General features: G+C 42.2%; 1 protein-coding gene across 9 annotated transcripts in view; it reads right to left on the bottom strand.

Annotated features, from left to right (window-relative positions):
* The window catches only part of FAM135A (family with sequence similarity 135 member A), a 151,283-nt gene that overhangs the window by 111,256 nt on the left and 17,081 nt on the right, over positions 1–22,946 (bottom strand). For 8 of the 9 annotated variants that reach the window (XM_025186756.2, XM_006127228.4, XM_025186759.2 and 5 more), the window contains exons 2-3: positions 11,973–12,058; positions 9,624–9,745 (exon numbers count right to left, since the gene is read on the bottom strand). In XM_025186756.2, coding sequence (XP_025042541.1) covers positions 9,624–9,700 — 77 coding nt within the window. In that variant the 5' untranslated portion in view covers positions 9,701–9,745; positions 11,973–12,058. The remainder of the gene's footprint in view (positions 1–9,623; positions 9,746–11,972; positions 12,059–22,946) is intronic. The other variant, XM_014575568.3, reaches the window with a different exon arrangement.

Below are 22,946 nucleotides of genomic sequence, written 5' to 3'. Positions count from 1 at the left end.
TGTGTTACAGTGACTTTTACTGCAACACTGAAGATATTATTTGTGACATATTTATCAATTGTCTCAAAGGCACCTTGATTATGTGCCCTTTTTAGCATTTGTATAAGTCTACTTTTAATTAATTAATTTAATACTAAAATAGCTGTTCTCAAACTGTGGTTCAACACAACTATTAGTCTTCAAAACTCCTGGTAGTGGTCCAACACAGATTTCCAGCAGCATAGTGAGCTGCTGTTTAACAGATTTAGGTTTTGGAAGTAGTTTTTACACATGAAAAACTTGGGCATCCTATAGATTAAATATTTATTCTCTACAGTTTGTAAAGATGTCAGCCATCTCACTCAGAGTTTATTCCATTTGAAACTTTACCTGCAAAGTTGGTTCCCAAACACACACTGAGAATCATGTGGGCAGATCCTTGCATCTGCACAGTTTTAAAGGCAGATTCAGGACTTTGAGTCCTAGTTCAGCAAAGCATTTAAGCATATACTTAACTTTAAGAACTTTACTGCATAAGGATGGTTTGCTGAACTGGAACCTTAATTTAACTCTTTAGTCAGAAGGAAGCTAAAAGCAAAAAGATTACTGCAAAGAAAACAGAATTTGGAAAAGATATATTTTAAAAGGGGAAGAGAGTTTTCTGAAATCTTTAATAATTATTTCATACAAAAAAGTTAATTTGCCTTAATGATACTATTTAATAATACTTACAATCCAAAGTACTTAAATTGTTTTATGATAAATGTATCCAGAGATTGACAGATGTATATTTCAGCAAAATGACTCTTATGAAATGACGTGTATTAATTTAAAGTTTAAATAGATAAAAAGAAAAATATATTGCTTCACCTGTGCTTTTCCTTTCACTTCCAATTCAGGAAAACTCTACACACAGCATGCTATCTGCACTATGTAGTTCAATTTGGGTGTGTTGAAGAGGGGAGGAGGTTGAGTTTTTGCGGGGAGGGGGCGGAGGGGGGAGGTTGAGGACAAGTGGCATCATGATACTCCATGCACATATATACTTTAGGAGGTTTTATTTAATATATAAAATCTTTACTTTCTAATCTTAATATCAAAATCCGGTAGGGGTTCAGCTCAGGACAAAATATGTAAACTTTAAGTTAAAATCTCATTCCCTGATTTATGGTGTTAGTAATGAGTTAACTACAGGAAGGTGAACATCCTCATGCACTTTCACAAACAATTTACCAAAATTGTGCAGAAGTACCCTGCCTTTCTGATTTGCAAATACAGTACTATCAATATTAAGAGTCTAGCTGCAGACAAAGAGCTACACTGAGAAAAGTTATTTCAGTCACCGAGACATATGCATAACCTATAAACTCTAAAAGAAATATTACCAAGTATTTTGTTGCCCCTCTCTTTCACACCCACTCTTTGCTCCACTGAAGATTCACTCCTGACCACTCCCCTTTGCCTCTTTCACTCACTCCTGTCTTGCCTGACTCTATGCCTTCTCTGTAAGCTAGGGTCAGCTTCCCAATTAATTTAAGCTAAGCTCCCTCAATGTGTCTATTTTCAAAAGAATTGCTAACAACTGCCCATTTCATGAAACATTTCAATTATGATGTTCTGTTTAAGTACTGTACTCAACTATATTGCACCTGTTTGTGCCTCTAGCTCATAATATTGCAAAGCAAGTACTTATTAATTGTTTAGCACAGTTCACTCATTACACTAGTAACACCAGTAACTAGTTACAATTCTTTATAAATCTGATGCAAATATGTGCATGAATGTATCTTCTATTTACCACAGTGCATACACAACATCTCAAATGGCAAATAAATACTTAAATGGTTAGTTATACCTTTGAGGTCTAAAAATAGTATGGGTAATTAAAAATTAACCTAATAATAGATATTTATGAATAACCCATGTTCCTGAAAAGTTATTCCAGCAACCTATTATGTCAGAACTTGTGTCTTTTGGTTATTTAAAATTTGTCCTAACTTTATGAAATGCCATTGGATCTAGTCAAAATTTTAAAGACTGAATAGAAATCAGAAAAAAATTGTGGTAACACAATACAATATAATCAAGGAAAAGCTACTTTAAAAAAAAGGAAACATCAATGCATCTTAGAACAGTTTCGCTACTTTATGGTAACCGTGGTTCCACAAGATGGTATCAGTGTATATCTAATTGTAGGTGTGAATGCACTTCACATGCACAGGATCTGCTTTATTTCTTTTTTTGTTTTAAACAGCTGTGACCAGCAGGGTCACACATGCACCCTATGACTCCTCATGATTGGGAATACATGGCAGGCCAGCCCTCACCCTCATTCACCCTCATTCATAACCTCACAATTCAAAGCCCATGGTAGCTGAGGAAAAGAGGGAACAGAGGATGGTTTATGGGATTTACACTGATAACATCCTGACACAACATGATTACTGTAATTCTCTCTTAGATTCATGGGTTATAAAGCCAGAAGAGAACAACATATACATAACACAAGCCCTAGGATTTCCTTGAATTATTTCCTACTTCAAAGTCCAATGGCACTGATGTAACAGGAGTAGGAATGTAAGAGACTAATAGAATACCCGATAAGCATATGCTTAGAGGGTAATCAAGTAGTGACTTGACTAGTCGCTCCCCATCCTGCCTTGTTGCCTCTATCAGAGAGGGGCAATAAGGAGGGAGCAGGAGACGGTGCTGCGGGGAGCTGGCTTAAAAGCCGGTTCCCCCTGGCACCATCTCGGGGGTGGGATGGGAGGGGAGACAGAGGTGTAGCTGGGGCAAAATGTGAGCTGGGAATCAGCTGATTCCTGGCACAAGCCCAATCCCAGATGCCGAGCCTCTGCTTTTTAAATGTTTAAATGTTTTAAAAAGCAAGACACAGTGGGGGGGGGGGGGGGGGATGATCAGGTGAGAGCTGGGAATCAGCTGATTCTCAGCTCGCATCCATTCCTCCCACTATGCCTCCTGGAGGCTCTTAAGACATTTAAGAGGCAGAGCCACAGTGGGGCTGAGAGTTAACCCCGCTGTGGCTTTGCAGTTTCCTCCTTATCAAATAATTGAGTAGTCGATGGAAATTCCAAAGACTATTCAATTAGCTGATTAAACACAATTTAACATCCAAACATCCCATCTGGGTTAAAAAATTTCCAATTAGAGAGAATCCCCCACAATTCATTTTGGAATACGTTTTCTTTTTCTTGTTGGCCTTTGAGGTATAATTTCCTTTCCCTCCGGAAATGGCAGATTTTGAGTCTTTCTTTCTCTTCCACATCAGAGGATAAAGCACAAAAAAGCATTCACCTTTGCAATCTGAGCTAACCCAGTAGGGGTAACCTGCTTGCTTGCCTATAGATATATACATTTATTATTTCCTTACAGTTTTAATTATATGTTTATTATAATAAGTTTCAGTGGGTTTATATTGGCAGTTTGGCTGCATCACAAGGGATTTACTGGCCACATTTTGTATGTTAAGCTAAGGCAAAGTTAGCATGCCCTAGCCTGGGACCTTTCACCCAGATAACAAAGTCAATGTGCATATCTATTCGGGATCTTTCACCTACATAAAACAACCTTCAATGGCATAAGGGGTTCAAAGAATACCCTCAAGCTTAGCAGGTACATCATTACTTGGAAAAATCTGAAATAACTGATTAAGACCTAGCTGAATAACCCAAACAACAAATGTGATAGTCAACCACAAAAGGCCCATGGTAACAAACTGACGTATATGCTAGTAAGCTGAGAGAAAAAATATACTCACCTACACGGAAAAGACACTTCACCATTAGTAAGGTGAGGAAATACAAATAAAGAAGAAAGGAAACTTTCTCTACTGAATATGCATAAAACTTTCTCTACAATATCAGCATAACATATTATAGAAGTGGCATCTCAGACTAGAGGCAGTAGGAGATGGAGATGTAGTCCTTGGGAGGTGCCAGAATGATGGCCACGGCTGATGGTGGAGAAGGTGAAATTGATGAGGAAGATGATGACTAACACCTCAAAAGTTGTAAGGAATAGTGTGACTACAAGGTATGGAAATAGAGATGTACATTCCCTAAGTATCTTATGAAATTGGTGTGTTTGTGCTAAATATATTAATAACTATATTTGTAAATATACAAGAGTTCCTATAGTGAAAGTGTTGCAACTGTGCACATCAAGATTCCCAATCACAGAATAATTAAATACTGGGCCTGATCCTAGTATAAAGGACCTGTCAACCCCAAGGTGATGACTGGTCACATTAGCAAGGGATGTGACTTGCAAGCCCTTTGAATTCAGGACACTAGAGTCCTTTCAACTGCTTCTATTTAAAGGGCTTGTGCCTTCCCCTGGGCTGTTGCCTGACAGCCGTGGGGAAGGCGTGATTCCTTGAAATAGAAACAGTTGAAAGGACTTGAATGGATGGCTTCCAGGCAATAGGGTAGCATGGGGCCAGGAGCTGCGAGCCCTTTCTATTACTTCTATTTAAAGGGCTTGTGCCTGCCAGATGGCTGCCAGGCAATGCAGCCTCCCAACAGGCACATGCTCCTTAAAGAGAAGTGGTTAAAAAGGGCTCACAGCTCCCAACACCACTAGCATGTTGCCAGGGAGCCAGGACATGCATGCCCTTTTAACTGCTTCTATTAAAAGGGCCCATGCCTTCCCCACAGCTGACAAGCAATATGTTGCCTGACAGGCGTGGGGAAGGCACAAGCCCTTCAAACAGAAGCAGTTAAAATAGCTCGCATGTCTCTGGCTCCCAGGTAATGCGTCAGAGGGCGGGGCCAGAAAGTGAAGTGCAGGGTGGATCAAAGGCAAGCTGGATCTGGCCTGCTGAGAGACTTTTGCCCACTCCTAGACTAGGCCCTGGTCCCTCTTCTAATCTGTAAATAACTGTCAAACCTTCCAGGAATCTTGCCAGAGCTGGATGATGAGAAAGACAGAGACAGAAAGAAAGAAACCTATGGGTGTGTGAAAGGCTGTTATTGCTGCTAAATGAACCCTAATAGAATTCAGAGACTTGAGGTCTTCAATCACAAACAGGTAATCCAGTACCCTAGGAAGGGAAAGCAAGATAGCAACATCTGATGACGATTACACCCAAGATGTTATCATTTCCATTTCTTGTAGATGGTTTTATTTATTCAATACAGCATTATATAAAAGAGGAACAAAATCTCTCTATTCCTGTGAACCACTGAGGAATTGTACTTGGAGCCACAGAATCTGTAAGTTGGGGTGAAATGTTTGACCTGCATCCTAAGTTAGTAGGTAAAAAATGATTGGCAGCTTCCATGAAGAAGAAGTGAGTCATGAGATAGGGATACCAGGCTTATCTTGGCCACATAGGTGTAACTAATATGACTCTGGCCCAATCTTATTGAAAACCATCAATAATAATTGTGTTAGTGGATACATGGACTCTACCAGAGATGAGAAATGCATCTCTTATAGATGGGGGATCAAGACTCTCCCTGGAGCAATATGTGATGCATTTGTAATTTAGAGAGAAATGTCTGTTGAAGTCATCTGCTGTGACATTTTGAATAGCTTGGAGGTAAGAGGTTGAGTATGTGGCTGAGTGTGCATCAATTTCAGAGTTTTATCACTTCAGCAGAGATAAGTGAGGAATACGTACCTCCCTGATGGTTTGTAATCAACATGCATGATATGTTGTCTGTCATTGTATTTACTGACTTCTATCTTATTACTGACAGAAAGTGTAGTTAAGCATTTTTAACTGCTCTGAATTCCAAAAGGTTTATGTGGAGAAACTGCTCTTGTGGATATCATTTGCCCTGCATTTTGTGAGGTCCCAGGCATGGTACACTACAAAAAAAACATGCAAATATGTCCCAGCAATTGATATCTTACTGTAAATGTCCCTGAATCCTTGAGATGTGGTTTACTAGTGTGAGAAATCTTGAGATGGTAGCTATTCTGTGCATATCAATTAATTTAGGGAAGCCCTTATTAAATCTAGACACTGTAGAGGGATCAAAATAAACTTCCCAAAGGCTGTAAAACAGAGAACACATGGTCTTTACTGATTTCAAACCTTTCAACAGGATCTGCCCTTTATCAGCCCATCATCTAGGAATGGAAAACATTACCCAAATGAAAGGTGGACAGCAATTACTGCCAGAATCTTTGAGCACATCTTTCCTAAAGAAAGCACGGTGATTTGGCAGTGTTTGATGTTGATCTGGAAATAAAGAAACCTCCTTTGTGATGGGTGAATAGCAAAATGAAAATATGCATCTTGTAGATTGGGACCTGTGACCCAATCTCCTAACTATAATAATGAAATTATTGCTGCAAGGGTCTTCTTCCTGAATTTTTGCTGTTTTATGTTAATGTATCTGGTTAAGCAGTCTGAGTTCTAAAATTTGTCTCCACTACCCCTTCTTTCTGGGTATCAGCAGGGCTCACTGAGCCGTGGCGAGCCCCGCTCACCAGCCGCGCTATCCGGCGATCTGCGCATGCGCAGATCACCCGAACCCGGCTCTTCCAGGTTGTAATCTACTTGCCACGAGCGAGTAGATTACATAGATTGTCGAGCCCTGGGTATCAGGAAATATTTTGAGAGTCCTCTGTTGTTCCTAAACTTAACAGTGAGGTCACTTCTTGTTCTAGTAACAGACTGTGAGAAGAATGCCTAAAGAACAGGGATGTGTAGGCGGGAGAGCCTTGAAATTTATAGTGAAACCAAAGGATATTGCTCCCAAAACCCATTTGTCCAACGTTATAGGCACTAGGGATGTTAAATAGCAGTTAATTGAATAGTCGATTACCCTCATGAATTCTTATCGGTTAATCGACTATTCTATGGTCCCAGGGCAGCCCTGTCCAGGGGAGGGGTTTGAGCTCCCGGACCCAGCATGAGCCGGAACTGAGCCAGGGTGCCTACCTGGCTCGTAACACATTTTAAATGCAGAGCCACAGCCGGGGTAGATCCAGGACCCAGTGTAAGCTGTGACTGAGCTGGGCTGCTGGCCAGCCTGCTAAAAAATTTACTGGTAAGGCAGGGTGGAAATGCATGTAGTCTACAGCATTAACCTATAAGCTTTTTCTTATTGGTTAATCGACTATACTATTACATCGCTAATAGGCATCCCTGCATCCCTAAAAAGGGGTGTGTGGAGAAGCAGCATCCAAAATGAGGAGGGGTGGTAAGACGGAGCACCGGGGCTCCGCACTGGCACCCCGCCAGCCTTCCAGTTACTGGGGGGGGGGTGTGAGGACACGCCGCACGAGTCTGGCTAGGAAGCCGAGCGTAGCGTAGCGCCAAGCATAGCGGAGCGCCAGAGCTCCACGTTCAAACCCTGCCAGTCTTACAGCAACCGGGAAGGAGGGACGGGGCTGTGCCGCAAGAGCCCGGCCAGGGAGCCAGGGAGGATGCCGCGGCCATAGGCAAGCGTGCGCCGGGCAATGATGTCACTCGGCGCACCCCGCAGGACGCCGGGGGTGCGGCAGGAGTGTTTGGGGGTGTGGCGGTGTCAGGCAGCGTTGTGCTGCCAACTTTAAAAGCTGGCCGGTGGGCAGAGGCAGAGGAGGCGGCCCAGGATGGCCAGAGGCAGAGGACTGAGGGGCGTTTGCGGGAAGGTGCCGGGAAACAGGGGTCTCCCACCCCAGCGCAGAGAATGCCAGCGGAGGGTAGGAAGTGGCCCAGGGCAGGGCAAGGGAAGCCCGTGGGTCGGCGTGTTACGGGCAGTCACCCCGCTGACCATAAGGGAGAGAAGGCAGCTGTTCTCTTCCTTTTAGGGCCCTGGGCCGGGACCCGGTTGTGAGGGTGGGCCCAGGTCCTCCTACCCTCCACCCCACAGAGCAATACTCAGAGAGGGCATCCAGAGGCCCTTGACTTGTAATGCGAAACCTTTGGCAGGGACTGGGGGTGCACTTATTAAAAGTGGTGTAGCAGACAGTGGACTACGTAAAGTCTCTTATTGTAAGAGGGGAATTGAGGCGCGCGGGGTGTGCGCGCACTTACAGGCATGTAGAATGTTGCGGTTGTAAAGTCCCTTGGACTGAATTGTTTGAGACACTCAACCAAGCCTCCAAAATTGCTGCCTAACAGATACAGATGGCTGAGTGGATGTAATTGTAGCCGTTGGGTTATCTTTTTTGAATACGTTGGCCAGGGATTCAGAGAGTGTACAGTAAGTTAAATACAAGACTGGGAATGCTCTTTATGCCATCTGAAATTTACAAAATCTCGTCCTATTTACAAGAATATAGATTCAAAGAGATAAAAGTCATACTGAGAAGTCCTCAATGTAAACAGACATTCACTGAGTCCACAAAGAACTTGTAATTGTCAAAAGGAAGATCTTCAAATACAAGAACCTCTCACAGAAGTCTCAAAATATGCAGCCAACACATTCTTCTCATGAACACTGGAGTGGATATAGACCAGAATTTAAGGAGACCTGTAGCAATGTTTTTGCTAAAAGTCCCTCCTCAACAGTGGCTTTAAACTGATCACAATATTTCTCTTGCAGAGGCTCAACAAAGGAATTAAATCTGTTGTAAATCAGTGAGATTACAGTAGTTAAGATGGGGAAGGCAGGGCTTGAACAAGAGCAAAATCCACATTCAGAGTCTGTAACGTTTACAACTCTTCTCCAATCAAATTACACGTTTGACATTAGCTGAAGCTCTCTACTTAAGATTTTTGAATCTTCATATAAACTCTAAGGCAGGAGTTGCTCTTCCCATCTATTTTTGTAATGAGCAGTAAACAATTTTCAGGTCACCATACAAAATCAGGAATGAAACATGCATCGTCACTTATAGGAATTATAAGCATACCTGTTGAAGTTGGTGTACAGTGCCAGTATATATCTCCACATACCTTAAAAGCAGGGATATTAGATATTGGATAACTGAATTGTTCAGTAAGTGCATGAATTCTTATCTCTCAACTATTCTATAGTTCTTGGGGGTGGTGCTGGCCGACAGTGTACTCATGACCTCTCTCCTGGGGAGACCCCTGCCACCCCATGCTGTATCAGAGGCAGAAGCATGGGATGCCAGGTGGGAGCCAGTTTAAAAACAAGTTCCCCATGCAGACCAGCTGTCTGCTGCCTCTGATACAGAGGGAGCAGTGTAGGTTGGCAGCAGCTCCTGTCCTCAGGGAGTCCAAGCTCCGCATGGACAGAGGGTGCTGCAGGGGGGAGAGGAGAGTCGGGGAGGCTGCCACAAAGCAGCCTTTGTCAGAGGTGGCCCGAGCTGGCCTAGGACAAAAACTGGTCCACCAGCAGCCCCTGGCTGCAGGGGGGTCTAAGCTTGGGCTTGCTGCGGACACAGGCTGCTTCATGGCAGCCCCCCTGCCCGTCCCCCAGCATGGGTGGAAAGCAGGAGGCTCCAGGGGGAACCAACTTTTAAGTCAGCTCACCACAGCACTGGCTTCTGCTTCTCCCCCACTTGTTGCCTCTGATTGGTTAATCTTGTCAACTACATACATCCTCCCTCCACTTGCTGCCTCTGATACAGAGGCAGCAAGAGGAGGGATGTGTGTAGTTGACAAGATTAAATTAATATACTGACAGAAATTAAATTGTAATATTTTTCTCCTGTAACAGCCATCCACTACAATACAATTTCCTCTAAATTTTGAAAAAAAATGAAATACCTACCCCCTTTGAAACAAATCCACATTGTAGAATTTGTGGAGCTCCACGGAGAATTCTACCATAGCCTGTACTTCACTCATTTTCTATAGCTGCATAAGCCAGATTTGCTGTCAGCACCTTAGTTACTGGAAACAAAACAAAACAGAGAAAACATTTTTTTGTAGTCAGAGGCAAAAAGACACCTTTTTTTCAGAACCAGTATGTGACATGGGCTGTGCATAAGCTTCCACACTGTCTCTCCACACTTTTGAGTATAGATGCATTAGGAGTAAGCAGATACTACATGCCAATAAATCCTACTACCACGCCTTGATTCAGCTTCATCTCTCCACACCAAAACATACCTGTGGAGTGCAGATGAGCCAGCATGTGGGATTGGTAGAGGTCTAGTAATTTAAATACAGGTTTTGCTTCCACTCCTTGTTGGCTAGTTGCAAATTTCTACCCCAAAACAATTAGAAGGAAGAACTTGCTTCTCCTAGGCATAATGCTTTCCCTGTTCTGCTCCTTCATCCACAACACCTTCATGCCATCCCATACATAGGGCTTCTAGCAAAACCACTATCTAGCCCTTTTAAAAATGATTTTATATTTATTTTCTAATAAGTCTTCACATACATTTTCAGACACAAAAATAAAAAGAGGCGAGGAGTCCTGTGGCACCTTATAGACTAACTGAAGTGTTGGAGCATAAGCTTTCGTGGGCAAAGACCCACTTCGTCAGATGCATGCTCCAACACTTCAGTTAGTCTATAAGGTGCCACAGGACTCCTTGCCGCTTTTGCAGATTCAGACTAACACGGCTACCCCTCTGATACTTGACAAAAATAAAAAGATCATTGTTTGGATACCGTTTAATCCTAGCCACGGAGAACACTATTTTGACATTCTTTGCTTAATTCACTTTTTTTTGATGGTTATCAGTTTTAAAAACAGACTGAATCACTATGTTCCACTTAAGTTTAAATCAAGTCAGTGCAAGCAAGAACAGTGTCTTGAACTTCAACATTCTTTCTGCTGTACAGTTTTAATTACTAATTAGTTACAGATTTTGTAGATTTGAGTTTCTTCTCTAAAACTGTCTGTCCATATCTATGAATGCTGTTCGTTACATATCATGTAGCACCAAAAAAGCTAAAGTTAAAAAGAAGAAAACATAACCTTAAAAGTGTTTCTTTGCACACTGCTAAAACCAGATACCATTGACTTTAACAGCATAAAAATTTGCGTCTTATTCAACAAGTAGCAGCATTATGAAAATAATCAGATAAGGCCATATTAGGTCTTAAGACAAGTGATTACCCTCAAGAAAGAGGTATTTCAACACTCGATGTCCCGCCTAAGAAACAGTAGACTGTTTTGTGAAAAACTGACTATGCACGAGAACCGGAGTCAAGAGACAAGGTGGGTGAGGTAATTTATCTTTTATTGGACCAACTTCTGCTGGTAAGAGAGAAGTGTTTGGGTTATATAGAGCTCTTCTTCAGACCTGTGTGGCTCAAAAACATGCCTCTACCACCAGCAGAAACTGGTCCAAGAAAAAATATATCATCTTACCCAAAGAATCTCTCTAATACCCAGAGCTACAACTACAAGAACCAATGCAGTTGACATACATTACAGCAGACCTTATAATGAAAGTGAAGTGTAGCCTAATATAAAGACCAGAACTAATGCAAGGGTTTAGTTGCCCTTGGTGACTAGTACAAAGTGCAGTTATGAACATCTTGGTAATGGGTAAAACCTCAGTTATGAACATCTTATGTTCATAACACTGAAAAAATGTTATGGTTATTCTTTCCAAAGTTTACAACAGCTTTGAAACTTTACCACGAAGAAAAATTCTGCTTTTAACCATCTTAATTTAAATGAAACAAGCACAGAAACAGTTTTCTTACCTTTCAAATCTATTTTTAATTTCCCTTTTTAAAACAATAGTTCACATTTAACACAGTACTGTACCGCATTTGGGTTTTTTTGCTCTTTGACTCTGTTGCTGCCTAACTGAATAATTCTGATTCCAAATCAGGTGTGATGTTGACAAGTCCATTTGTCGCTCTGGAATTTGAAACTCCCAAGTTCTACTGTATTGTGTCCAGTTCTTTTGACACACATAAAATCTGAAGATCATTTTGAAATCCAATAGAATTAAGCACTAAGAATGGAAATCCTTACATTAGACAGCAATTAGTGAATCAGATGTTAGTTACAAACATCTTATTTTATGCTAAGGGACAAAATTCCACTTTCATTTACACCTTTAATTCTATCTGGCTATAGAAGGAGTTGCAACGAGGTTAGGTGACAAAACAGGATCAATGACCATTAGGGAAAAAAAAACTTTATTCTTACCTGTATTGGTAAACAATTCATTTTAATACGTAAAATAACCAATCTTCCAATTCTCCATTGCTGCTATCAAAAACATAACGTCCATGCTAAAAAAAAAAAAAAGTGATACCTCTTAAGGTGAGCACACGATTATTTTTCCTAACTTTTCCTCATATTTGTTAATCTATTATCTTCAAAATATTAGTAAAGAATAATTCTAGCTCCACCATATTTGTGAAAAATCCAGGCTTCTAACTGAATGAAAGTACTGTCAAAAATTTTGATTTTCCAAGTCTGCTTTGGATTTCAAGCGGGAAAGAAATAGGATTCATACTTATTACAATAAAATGAACTCTACTTTTTCTTAAGGATGGCTCAAGCAGATATTAGATTTCCCATACAAGTTAAATAGTTGCTGCCTTAATTTCACAGAAAAAAAAATCAAGATATAAAAGTATATAAAAATATACATGCAATTTCTCAAAATGGGAATTCTTCTTGGTGGGCCAGTCTTAACACAGTGCCTTTAAATTCCAAGGATTCTATTAAAAGTTCCTTAAGTGAAAGCCCCTCTCACTAATACCAATGGCAAAACCCTCACAAACATCAGTAGGGCCAGAATTTCCCTTCTTTTGCTTACAGAGTAGTGATGCAAAATCCTGTTTAATTATTTAACGAGTTAAACGTTAAGTTTAACCAGTTCACTGATTAAATGGGGGTGAACTAGGGGACCACTCCAGACCACCAGGGGCAGAGGCTGCTCCAGTCCAGCTACTTCTGGCCTCATGCAGGGCTCCCAGCTCATGCAGGACTGGAAGTGGCAGCCCTATGCAGGGGTCCAGTGGGGCTGGAGTAGCCCTGTGCCCACGGCAGGGGGCTGCTCCCCAGGTACCAGTCAACCGGTTATTTGTTAACATCCCTATAACATTGTGGGTAACACAGATCTCCGCACACCTATCTTTAAAAAGATTTACAGTGGGATAACTGAATTTAGAAAAAACTCAAGTTGAGTAGTTGATATTTTTAGTGCTAAAATCCTAAAGAATCCGTCACAATTTAAATTTTGAGGAAGCAGCTGACCTTCACAGCCACTAAAGCACAGTGAGAAAAGACTGAATAGAAGATATACATAAAACAATGAAGGGAGGACAGAAGACAGTAAATTACACGAGTTTGTAATCTTGTGGTTCTCCTATGTCTTTAATCATTCTTTCAGTGAGTTCAGAAGAAGTGATTTTTCCCCGCAAAAAGTTGAAGGACTAGATGGCTCTGTTCTTGGTCCCCCTCTCATCTACCTCTACACATTATCTCTTGGTAATCTCATCTGCAAACACAAATTCAATTACCATCTATGGTCTATGCTGACAACTCACAGATCTACCTCACTACTCCAGAACTGCCATAACCAAAATCTCAGCCTCTCTGACATGCATCATTGATGTCTAGACATCAGTTCAAGTTAAATATAGCAAAACAGAGCTACACAGAACAGTACTGGATAGTATACTCGTAGAGACTGAAGGAGATTTTCTGTCACTCTAGTACAAGACTACCCCCTTGAGAGGCAATAACCAGGCCAATGGAAGAATTCTTCCATTGACCTAGCATCTCTACACCTAGGCATAGGTCACCTTAGCTATATCTCCATGGGCAGGATGGACCTTTGGTTTGACTCAGTATGGCCATTCTTATCTCTTGGAGGTAGAGGTGAATTTTTCACACCTGAGCAGTGAGGTTAACCTAACTATTAGCTGCAGGAAAGGCCTAAGAGATTACCTCTCTTATTCCCCACACACAGCTAAAACTCTCATCTAGAACTCATCTCACATTTTAATTACTGCATTTGTCAAGGCTAGAGAAAAGAATGACACAACCTGGACCCAACACACCCTTTTCATATTTTTGTCCGTTGATTCGTTCATGTTACCCTTCTCTTTACATCCTTCTGCTTGCTCCTCATTCCCAAATACAAGCTACGGCTCTTTCAATATCTTTTCAATTTTCTTTTCTATATCTAATAGATAACATAGTATTTCCATGCTCATTTATAAAAAAAGAGAAAAATCTCAATTAACAAACGGACATTATTTCGCTTTCTCTCGAGAAAGAAAAGCACATGTTTGCTAATCAAAGTTCATAAGTAAAACAGATTTTCTCCCATGGAAGTTAGCAGAAATTTAGGGTATTCCATATTTTGCCTATGCAGGCAGGCCTCTCCCAGACTTGTGAGGAGAGTAGAAGTTGAGAAAATGAAACTAGTTACTATCACTTCCTTTTCTCAAAGAAGAATGAAAGTGATCAAAGTACTTTGGCAGTGGACTCTCATGTTCACTTTAAGTCTACTTAATATCAGTTATGAAAATCTATTATATATTTGAGTAAGTTTGTCTGTCTATCTGATCCTACATGGTAACAGCTAGGACCACCAAATTCACTACACAGCTTCCTTTTATCATAACTTAAAGCAACATAAGGGTTTGTTTGTGCCAGGAAAATGGAATGTGCCTGGAATGGGATTGGTTCTCATAAAACCAAACAGAAAAGAGACATAATTACCAAAGTAAGTACAGGCTGGACTTCCCTGGTCTGGTACCCTCAGGACCTGACTGGTCCTGGATGAGGGATTTCTCTGGACCAGGGGAGGTCATTTCTGGACCCCTGTCACCAACTGCCCTGACCCAGCCGCTGACCTGCTGCCCACTTCCTGCTGGCCCTGCTGCCCTGCCTACTCCGCTGGGCAGCCATTGCTGCCATGGCTCTGGGACCCAGCAGGCAGCCACATGTGCAGTGGTGGGGCTCTGGGACCTGCCGAGCAGCCACAATCACTGCAGCTTCTTGCCCCACCAAGCTACCACGAATCCCAACCCCACTGGGCAGCCACATGATGAGCAGCCCCACTATCAACTCACTGCAGGCAGCCCACAGACCTACCAGCTCCAGAGGGATCCTTGCTGCTGGCCCTCCACCAGGACTCTCTGATCCTGCCATATCCGTGCCAAAACATGGATGTTAACGAACCAGAGAATACCCATTAAGAGAGTTTTAACCTTTACAGTCCTCAAAATAGACAAACTGAGAGGATTTTGAAAGAGGCTGAACCAAGATGAGCCAGAAAAATACAATGAACCTGGAATACGACTGCTTCTCAATAAACCTTACAGAAAAGAGATAAAATGTGGAGAAATGTTCTGTTTTGGCACAGCCAAATCAATGCGTAATATTTGAAAACTAGAAAAAGATGTTATTGACAATATGTGATATAATTGACTATAGCCCTTTTTTGTTAAAATAATAAGAGTTTATAGGGAGGAAGAATATACTTGATGGAATTCCCGAATTGCAAACCTGAGCAATGCTAGGTACATCTGCTAGTTAAATATAATAGTTTGTTGGTAGGAAATAAGTTGAATTCCTTAGAAAATGCATACAGAAAGACAATAAAGTGGACAGGTTTATTATGTTTCTAACTTTAATGAATAAAGTGCATCTGGTATCTTTTGTCTTGTAATGTACTGCTATCAAAGCAGTTAGAAAGAAACTTAAGAATGGTGAGATAAAAACCAACTAGCTGAATATTCTCAAGTATTTCATAGTAATGTAAATATGTTAAATGATGATCCTTAGAGCTAAAATCTGTGGCTTATATTTCATTCAAACCCACTGTATTTCTATGATGTTTGACAGTAGTATAAATATTGTATAATGTTAAAAATCCTTAATGATCGAAATAAGCTTAATAGCTTAACAGTGTAAAAAACATTTTGTAAGGACTGTATATTATTAACATCAGAAATGCTAAATCCTATATGGGCACATTAAGTTTGTAGGAATATTTTCAAAAAAAGTATATCAGAAACTGTCTTTCAAAAATGCAAGGTATCAAAAATGAAATTGCTTTAAAACACCCTCATCATTTCAATCTTCCCACTTTGCTGTTTTTGTAAACCTTATTCTGAAATTTTTACGACAATTTTTTATGACAGCTTAGATATTAGAAGGGGCTTATATTTAACCAATGTTTGTATATTATAATTGCAGTTAATTATTAATTTAACAGGCACTCTAATATTTAAAGATTATTTTTATAGATAGATAGAGTATATGTACACACACACACACTCTAGAGAAAGTACATATACACATAGAAAGATGATATTTCATATTCCAAAAAGGGGGTAAAAGATATTACCGGTAGTTATCTGTGTGTACTCAGGGCCAAATCTGTTGTATTACTAAGTTTTTACTCATGATAGCCCTGTAGATTGTGTCAGGAATTCTAAGAACTGGTTTATGTTTTGGTCCTCTTATCACAACTTATGCTTAAGGTCAAATGGCAGAATTTTTTTTAGCAAGTACTAAGGAGCTGCTCCCTGCTCACTGTGCTCACCAACCACCCTCTCTCTGGCCTCTTTTGCTTTGCTGAGAGAGCCTGTTGACGCTGAGAAAACATTCATAACCAAAAGCAACTTAACATAACAATACATAATAATAAACAAAACCCCCCAAGGCTAATAAACATCCATCCAAAAACCCGGACCCTGCAGTGACCCCTGTGTCCAACAGTCCCTCCCCATGATGGACCCCAGCAGCCCCCCTACCCACTGTGCCCCAACAACCTTTCCTTGTTGTTGTACAGCTCTCTGCACAGCTCTCCTTGTGCCCGGTCCCTGCAGTGCCCCTCCAAACCACTGCACCCCGCCAGCCTCTCCCTGTGCCCAGCCGAGCCATGCAGTGACCCCCACCTTTTGCGCTCCACCAGCCCCTCCCACCCACTGCACCATCCTTCCCTCCCTGTACCTATCCCAGTACCTGCAGAACACCCAGCCCACTGCATCCTGACAACCTCTCCCAGTGCCCAGTCCATTCAGGGCCCTCCACCCCTCTCCATGCCCAGGCCCTACAGTGCCCCCAACCCTTCCTGTGCCTGGACCCTGCAGCACCTCCCATTTGCTGCACCCTGCCAGCCCCACCCCATGCCTGCCCAGTCCTCACTATACTCCCCGCCCCTGTACCGTGCCAGTCCCTTCTTGTGCCCAGCTCCATCAGTGCCTCATGCCCTCTGCCCCCCAACTCTTCACCATGCCCGGTGTCTGCAGCAGCTCCCACTCACCTCTCTCTGGTGGTGGGAAGGGTGAGGCGGCTTTACACAGCGCTCCAGATACCGGTTTTTGGATGGATGTTTGTTATTTTTCGCTTTGCTTCCCTTGTGCCCTTCCTCCCTTGTAGAGCACGTTAATTTTAGACAAACTGGGATCGCCTTCTGCCCTGGAACCAGTTCTGACCCGGCCCACAGTGGGGAGGGAACATGCCAAGCTAAGCCCTTCTTCCCACAGCAGAAAAACTAAGTAGGCTGATGCTGAAGGCTATGGGAAGCACATGTGATATGGATCTGGCAGCATGTCTATAAAGGGGGCAGCACCCAGGCCCTGCAGGGCTGCCTGACCCGTGCTGCTACAATAAGCAGCTAGACCTGTGCGGGGGTCCCTGAACTCTCCATCTGCCCCCACCAATGCTTTTCCTCTGACAGCTCCCATGGCCCCTGCCAGACATGGCTAATAGGACAGTAGGGGATGCTCCTGTGAGAATACCCCTTCACTACAAGGCCAGGGTGCAGTGCTGCGAGCAGGGCCCCACAGGAAGCTGGAGGAGGAAGCGGTAAGCCAGGGCCCCGCAGGAACGGGGCCTAGCTTTGTGAACAGAGGGGCAGACAAGGTGCCCCCAGAGGGAGAGGCCTTTCCAAGAGGGCTGACAGGACCCCAAGGCTCAGCGGGGGCAAACCCTCAAAGGGTTGTGCCCCCATACCAGTTGCCAGATGCATGAGGGAGGCTTTGCACAGTGCTGCAGGGGCCAGGTGCTCTCCACCATCCTGGATGGGAGGGAACCAGGCAGCAGAGTTGCTACTGGCCATGCTGACGAGGCAGTGCTGCAGCAACTGTCAGGGACTGGGCCCCCACACTCCTTGCTCCCACCCCAAAAGCTGCAGTGCAGGGTCCCCCCAGGGTAGCCAGGAGGCACTGCTAGCACCAAGCCCACCTGCTCTGCAATGGACTGCACACGCCCTGAGCTGAAAGGGCGCGGGGTGTTTGAGAAGGCAGGAATTGGAGGGGCAGCAGGGATTCAGAGGGAACGAACTGGGGCTGCAGGATAACTGGGAAAGGAAACGGACAGACAAAGGAGTCCGTAGTTAAAGGGTAAAAGGTCCTGTAAAGAATCCTGGATCTTCCTTCACAGGGCTTCTCTCCAGAGCCGGCCCAAGCTATAGGCTGACCGGGCTACTGCCTGGGGCACCCCATTGTAGGGGCACCGTGCGGGGCTGCTGGGCCGGGCGGGGGTGGCGCAGCGCATGCGCCAGGCACCCGGGGTGGTGCCATGCATGTGCCGCGTGCACGCTGCATGCGTCACACTGCCACAGGCAGCGCCGCACTCCTGGGGCCCTGGGCGCCCGAATGGCTCAGGCCGGCCCTGCTTCCCTCTCTGCTGTAGGTCAGGTCATTTCCTCCTTCTTACATTTGACTCACAGTTAAACAGGGCCTCTCTCCTATCCCATGCTTCCTATCTTTCCTGAGATATCCTGTTGACGCTGGTGATATGATGATGTCACTCTGTCATCCCACAGGAATTATTTTTTAATAAATATAGAGAGTTAAGACAGTCAGAAACAATCTAGGGCAAATTTGCAGGGCAGGACAATTAAATTAAAGACCCAAACTCTCAATCATGGCATCTTTTTACTAATTATTTAGATAAAATCGGATAGAAGCATTGGAAAACACTAATAAGGAAACACATAGTAGCTTTTATATTATATATATCTATGGACATATCCTATAAGCACACTTTTCCAAAAACACTGAGAGAATAAGACAGCATTTAAATTACGGAAAAATCAATCAATTATTTTAAACCAACTTTTATAATGCCTCTTTCAGGCTAAACAAATTATAAAGCTTAGCAAGATTCAGAATTGTTAATGGAATGCTACACTTTTTTAATGTTATTTACAATAAAGAATTATGCATACCGTAAAATGAAGCTGCTGACTGATATTTTCAAAAAAAATTGATTCCGTAAGACATGAAAAACTGCAATTGGTAAAAGTCCTTGATAAGGGTTCTACTATTTAACTGGACCTATCTATATCCTTGGAGTTCACCTCACTTTCACACTTGCTTGGGTGGAGCAATCTTAGAATGCAAAACAAAGACCTGTTTAAACTTCTACTACTGATTTCATAAATCAGAATAATGCACAAAATAACAAACAGTTCTTGCAAGTTTGCCCAATTGAAGCATGCCCACTGGAAAAAGAATCAGTTTTATTAACTGAAATGCAGAATACACATGATATGTAATTTACTTCATTAGTACAGAGGGGTGTTAACCTGTATCTGCAAAAATGAGGAATCCTGTGGCACCTCAAAGACTAACAGATTCATTAGGGCATAAGCTTTCATGGATAAAATCTACTTCATCGGATGTTACAGAAGCAGGAGTATATGCAAGGGAGAAGTTGCTTGTGTTAATGAAACTAATCAAGTCAGGATGAAAGTGGGTCATTCACAGCATTTGGTGTGGAAATGTGAATATCCAGAGAAGAGAAATTGCCTTTGTAATGTGTTAACCAGTTGAGGTCCTTATTCAATCCTGAATTGATAGTGTTTCATTTCCAAATGAATTCCAGTTCTGCTGCTTCCCTGGATATTCACCTATGGATTTGAAAGTAACCATGCTTTTACAAAAGAATTTCAAAAAAAGGGAAGTTAAAGTGTTCCCTCACAGGTTTGTGTGTGTCACCATTCCCGATGTCTGATTTGTGTCCATTTATCCTTTAGTTGTAGAGACTGTCTAGTTTGGCCAATATACATGGTAGAGGAACATTGCACATGGATGAGCCCCTCATGGAGTGGCTTATGTAATTAGGTCCTGAGATGGTGGTGCTTGAATAGATATAGGAACAGAGTTGGCAACAGGGTGTGATGCAGAGACAGGTTCCTTGGTGTTGAGTGGCTGCTGGTAAGTATTTACTTCAGGTTGGGGGGCTATGTACAGACGAGAACCAACCTGTTTCCCAAAATCTGAGAGAGTGAGAGATCTTTTTCCTTGATTGGTTGTACATTATCAATGTTGTACTGGAGAGGTTTTAGATGGGGGGGGGAGAGGGGGCGGACTGTAGTTAATAACCAATGATGTTCCGTTATTTACCTTGTTGGGCCTGTCCTGAAGCAGGTGACTTCTGGATACTTGTCTGGCTCTGTTAATCTGTTTCTTCTCTTCCCCAGGTGGGTATTTAAGTTTTAAGAATGCTTGATAAAGATCCTATAGGTGTTTATCTCTATCTGAGCAAATCTGGTTGTATCTTAGAGCTTAGCTATAGAAAATGTATAATGTAATGAATCTATGATGGAAGCTTTTTAAGCACGAGATCAGTTTTTTAATTAAGTGCAAGCAAAGTTCTACCTCAAACCCAAATACCCTTACCCTGTCTCCTTTGTGCTCCTTGCCCTGTCTCTCTCTGAGGCCCCACCCATGCTCACTCCATCTTCCCTACTCCCCCATCCTCACTCACTTTCACCAGGCTAGGGCAGAGGGTTAGGGTGCAAGTTCTGGTCTTGGGTTAAGGGATTTAGAGTGTAAGGGACTCTGAACTGAGCTTGGGGCAGGCAGAGGGGTTTCAGGAGGGCATTCTAGGTGCAGGCTCTGGGAGGAAGTTTGGATGATGGGAGCTCAGAGCTAGAGCAGGGACTTTAGGTATAGGATGCAATTCATGACCTGGGTAGTGGTTCAGGATGCGGTATCCTGTTAGGCACTGTTTACCTCAGGTGGCTCCTGGGGGACAGTGCAGTGGGGCTAATGCAGGTTCACCTCTGCCCTACATGCAGGTTCACCTCTGCACACTCCCAAAAGCAGCTAACAAACTTGCTCTATCCTTATTCCTCTTGTGCCCCCTTTCTGCTCTGTAGAGATAAGATACAGGGTAGGAGAAGATGGCACCTTGACATCAGCATTCCCCACTCCCACCCCTGTCTTAGACAGCAAACAGGAGGCTTCTGGGGAAACAGCACCAAGGCAGAGGGCCAGAGATGCACAGCAGTGGGAGGAGGAACAGCTGAAGTGCTGGCAATTGATAGCTATGCGGCCAAACCAGTTAGGATCACCTGTCAGAGGTTCCAAGATCTACCAATAGATCCCGATCCACAGGTTGGTGATCACTGAGCTAGAGGCATGTAGGTAAGAACAGTGATCAGTAGATTGAACAAGTGGCAAAGAGTCACACTTCACTCTGCATTTCCAGATGACCAATTTTCTTTTCAACTGAAAAACCAATAGCATTTTTCTTTGAATGAATGCGTATAGCCATTATTAAAACAGACTAAAAATATTGCATTAATGTAACAATAATCCTTTAATTTTTTTTTACTTGCACCATCTAATGCAGAGTACATGAGAATTTAAAACTGTCTGCAGAATTATTTCTAGAACAAAGTGCTTCAATCATGTCTCTCTGATATTGTGTTACACTGAAGGTAAAGTTAGCATAAAGGAATGTAAGCAAACTTATCAAGTACAACTTTATTCATAAAATAAAAGGGCAAATAATTGATCTTTGCAATTTGAGTGTCTAAAATAGACAGACTGCTCTAAAATGAAGCCAGTACAGAAGAGCTGCTAGAATGCCTCTGACTGAGACTTAAAATTATCATGCATGTTTCAGGCACAATGGCCCTGAAAATGTATCAAACTGAAGGATCAGCTTTAAAAGCTTCAACAGGCACATTTAATCACATATTTGTTAATCTTGATGAATACAAAGGTACCAGTTTTCTGTGCTTTTTCAGAGGAGCATGAATCCTTTTTGTCGCTAAAACTACTGACAACATGTACATTGTAATTTAAAATAGTTGTCTATTAATTTGTTTTTTCCACTGTTTACATATTGGAGTAAGAAATTAACTCGACCTCTGGTAAACACCAATTTATAGCTTTCAAATTTATGTCAAAATGAGAGAAAACCTATTAAATACAACATTATGAAGAATAAGAAATAAGCTGACCTACCATACAGAGCCAAGTTATATAAGTCTACCTGCTAATCTTCTAGGTATTTAGAGTGTGGCCATCAATGCCTTCCTTATCACTCACAGTAACTTATTCTCCTCCTGAACATAGAGACAACTGATGCTATTTGCTAGTTTTGGTCCTCTCTATCAAATTGCATTTTAGTAATGACACGTGTAACAGTTAGGTAAGGCAGAATTGAATTTGTATAAATTCAATGGATTATATCTATGTTTATTTAAGAATTTACTTTTATTTTCACAGTTTCAGGAAGTGCAGAGAGGTCAGACGTTTTATAATAATGGATATATAGATAAAAAAGTAAAGCTTTACAGCCATTAAAACACAAATTACCAAAAATTAAAAAAGTAAATAGCTTTAAATCAGACTAAATAGCCTTAAATCAGATTAAGATAAATCAGCTCTTGAGCAGCATTTTTTTTACATTGCCTATCTGAATATTTTGATCCTTATCAATAGAAAAATTTGTCCTATTGTGTGTAGGATAAACATGAAATTAAAGAATTAAGATTTTGCTTAAGTTTGGTTAAGGATCTCTCTATATATTTTGTACAGAAGGCCTCAACCAGGAAGTAAAAAAAGAAGGCTGTGAGAATAAGTAGTAGAATCATAGAATCCTAGGTCTGGAAAAGACCTCAGGAGGTCATCGAGTCCAGCCACCTGCTCAAAGCAAAACCAATCCCAATTAAATCAACCCAGCCAGGGATTTGTCAAGCTGGGACTTAAAAACCTCTAGGGATGGAGATTCCACCACCTCCTTAGGTAACCCATTTCAGTACTTCACCACCCTCCTAGTGAAACAGTTTTCCCTAATATCCAACCGATATTGAGACCTCCCCCACTGTAACTTGAGACTACTGCTCCTTGTTCTGCCATCTGTCACTACTGAGAACAGCCTCTCTCCATCCTCTTTGGAATC

This window comes from Pelodiscus sinensis, chromosome 3, assembly GCF_049634645.1.
Source record: "Pelodiscus sinensis isolate JC-2024 chromosome 3, ASM4963464v1, whole genome shotgun sequence".
Taxonomy (NCBI): Eukaryota; Metazoa; Chordata; order Testudines; family Trionychidae; genus Pelodiscus; species Pelodiscus sinensis.
Note: the sequence above shows the minus strand (reverse complement) of the source record. Positions and strands in the feature narration are given on the sequence as shown.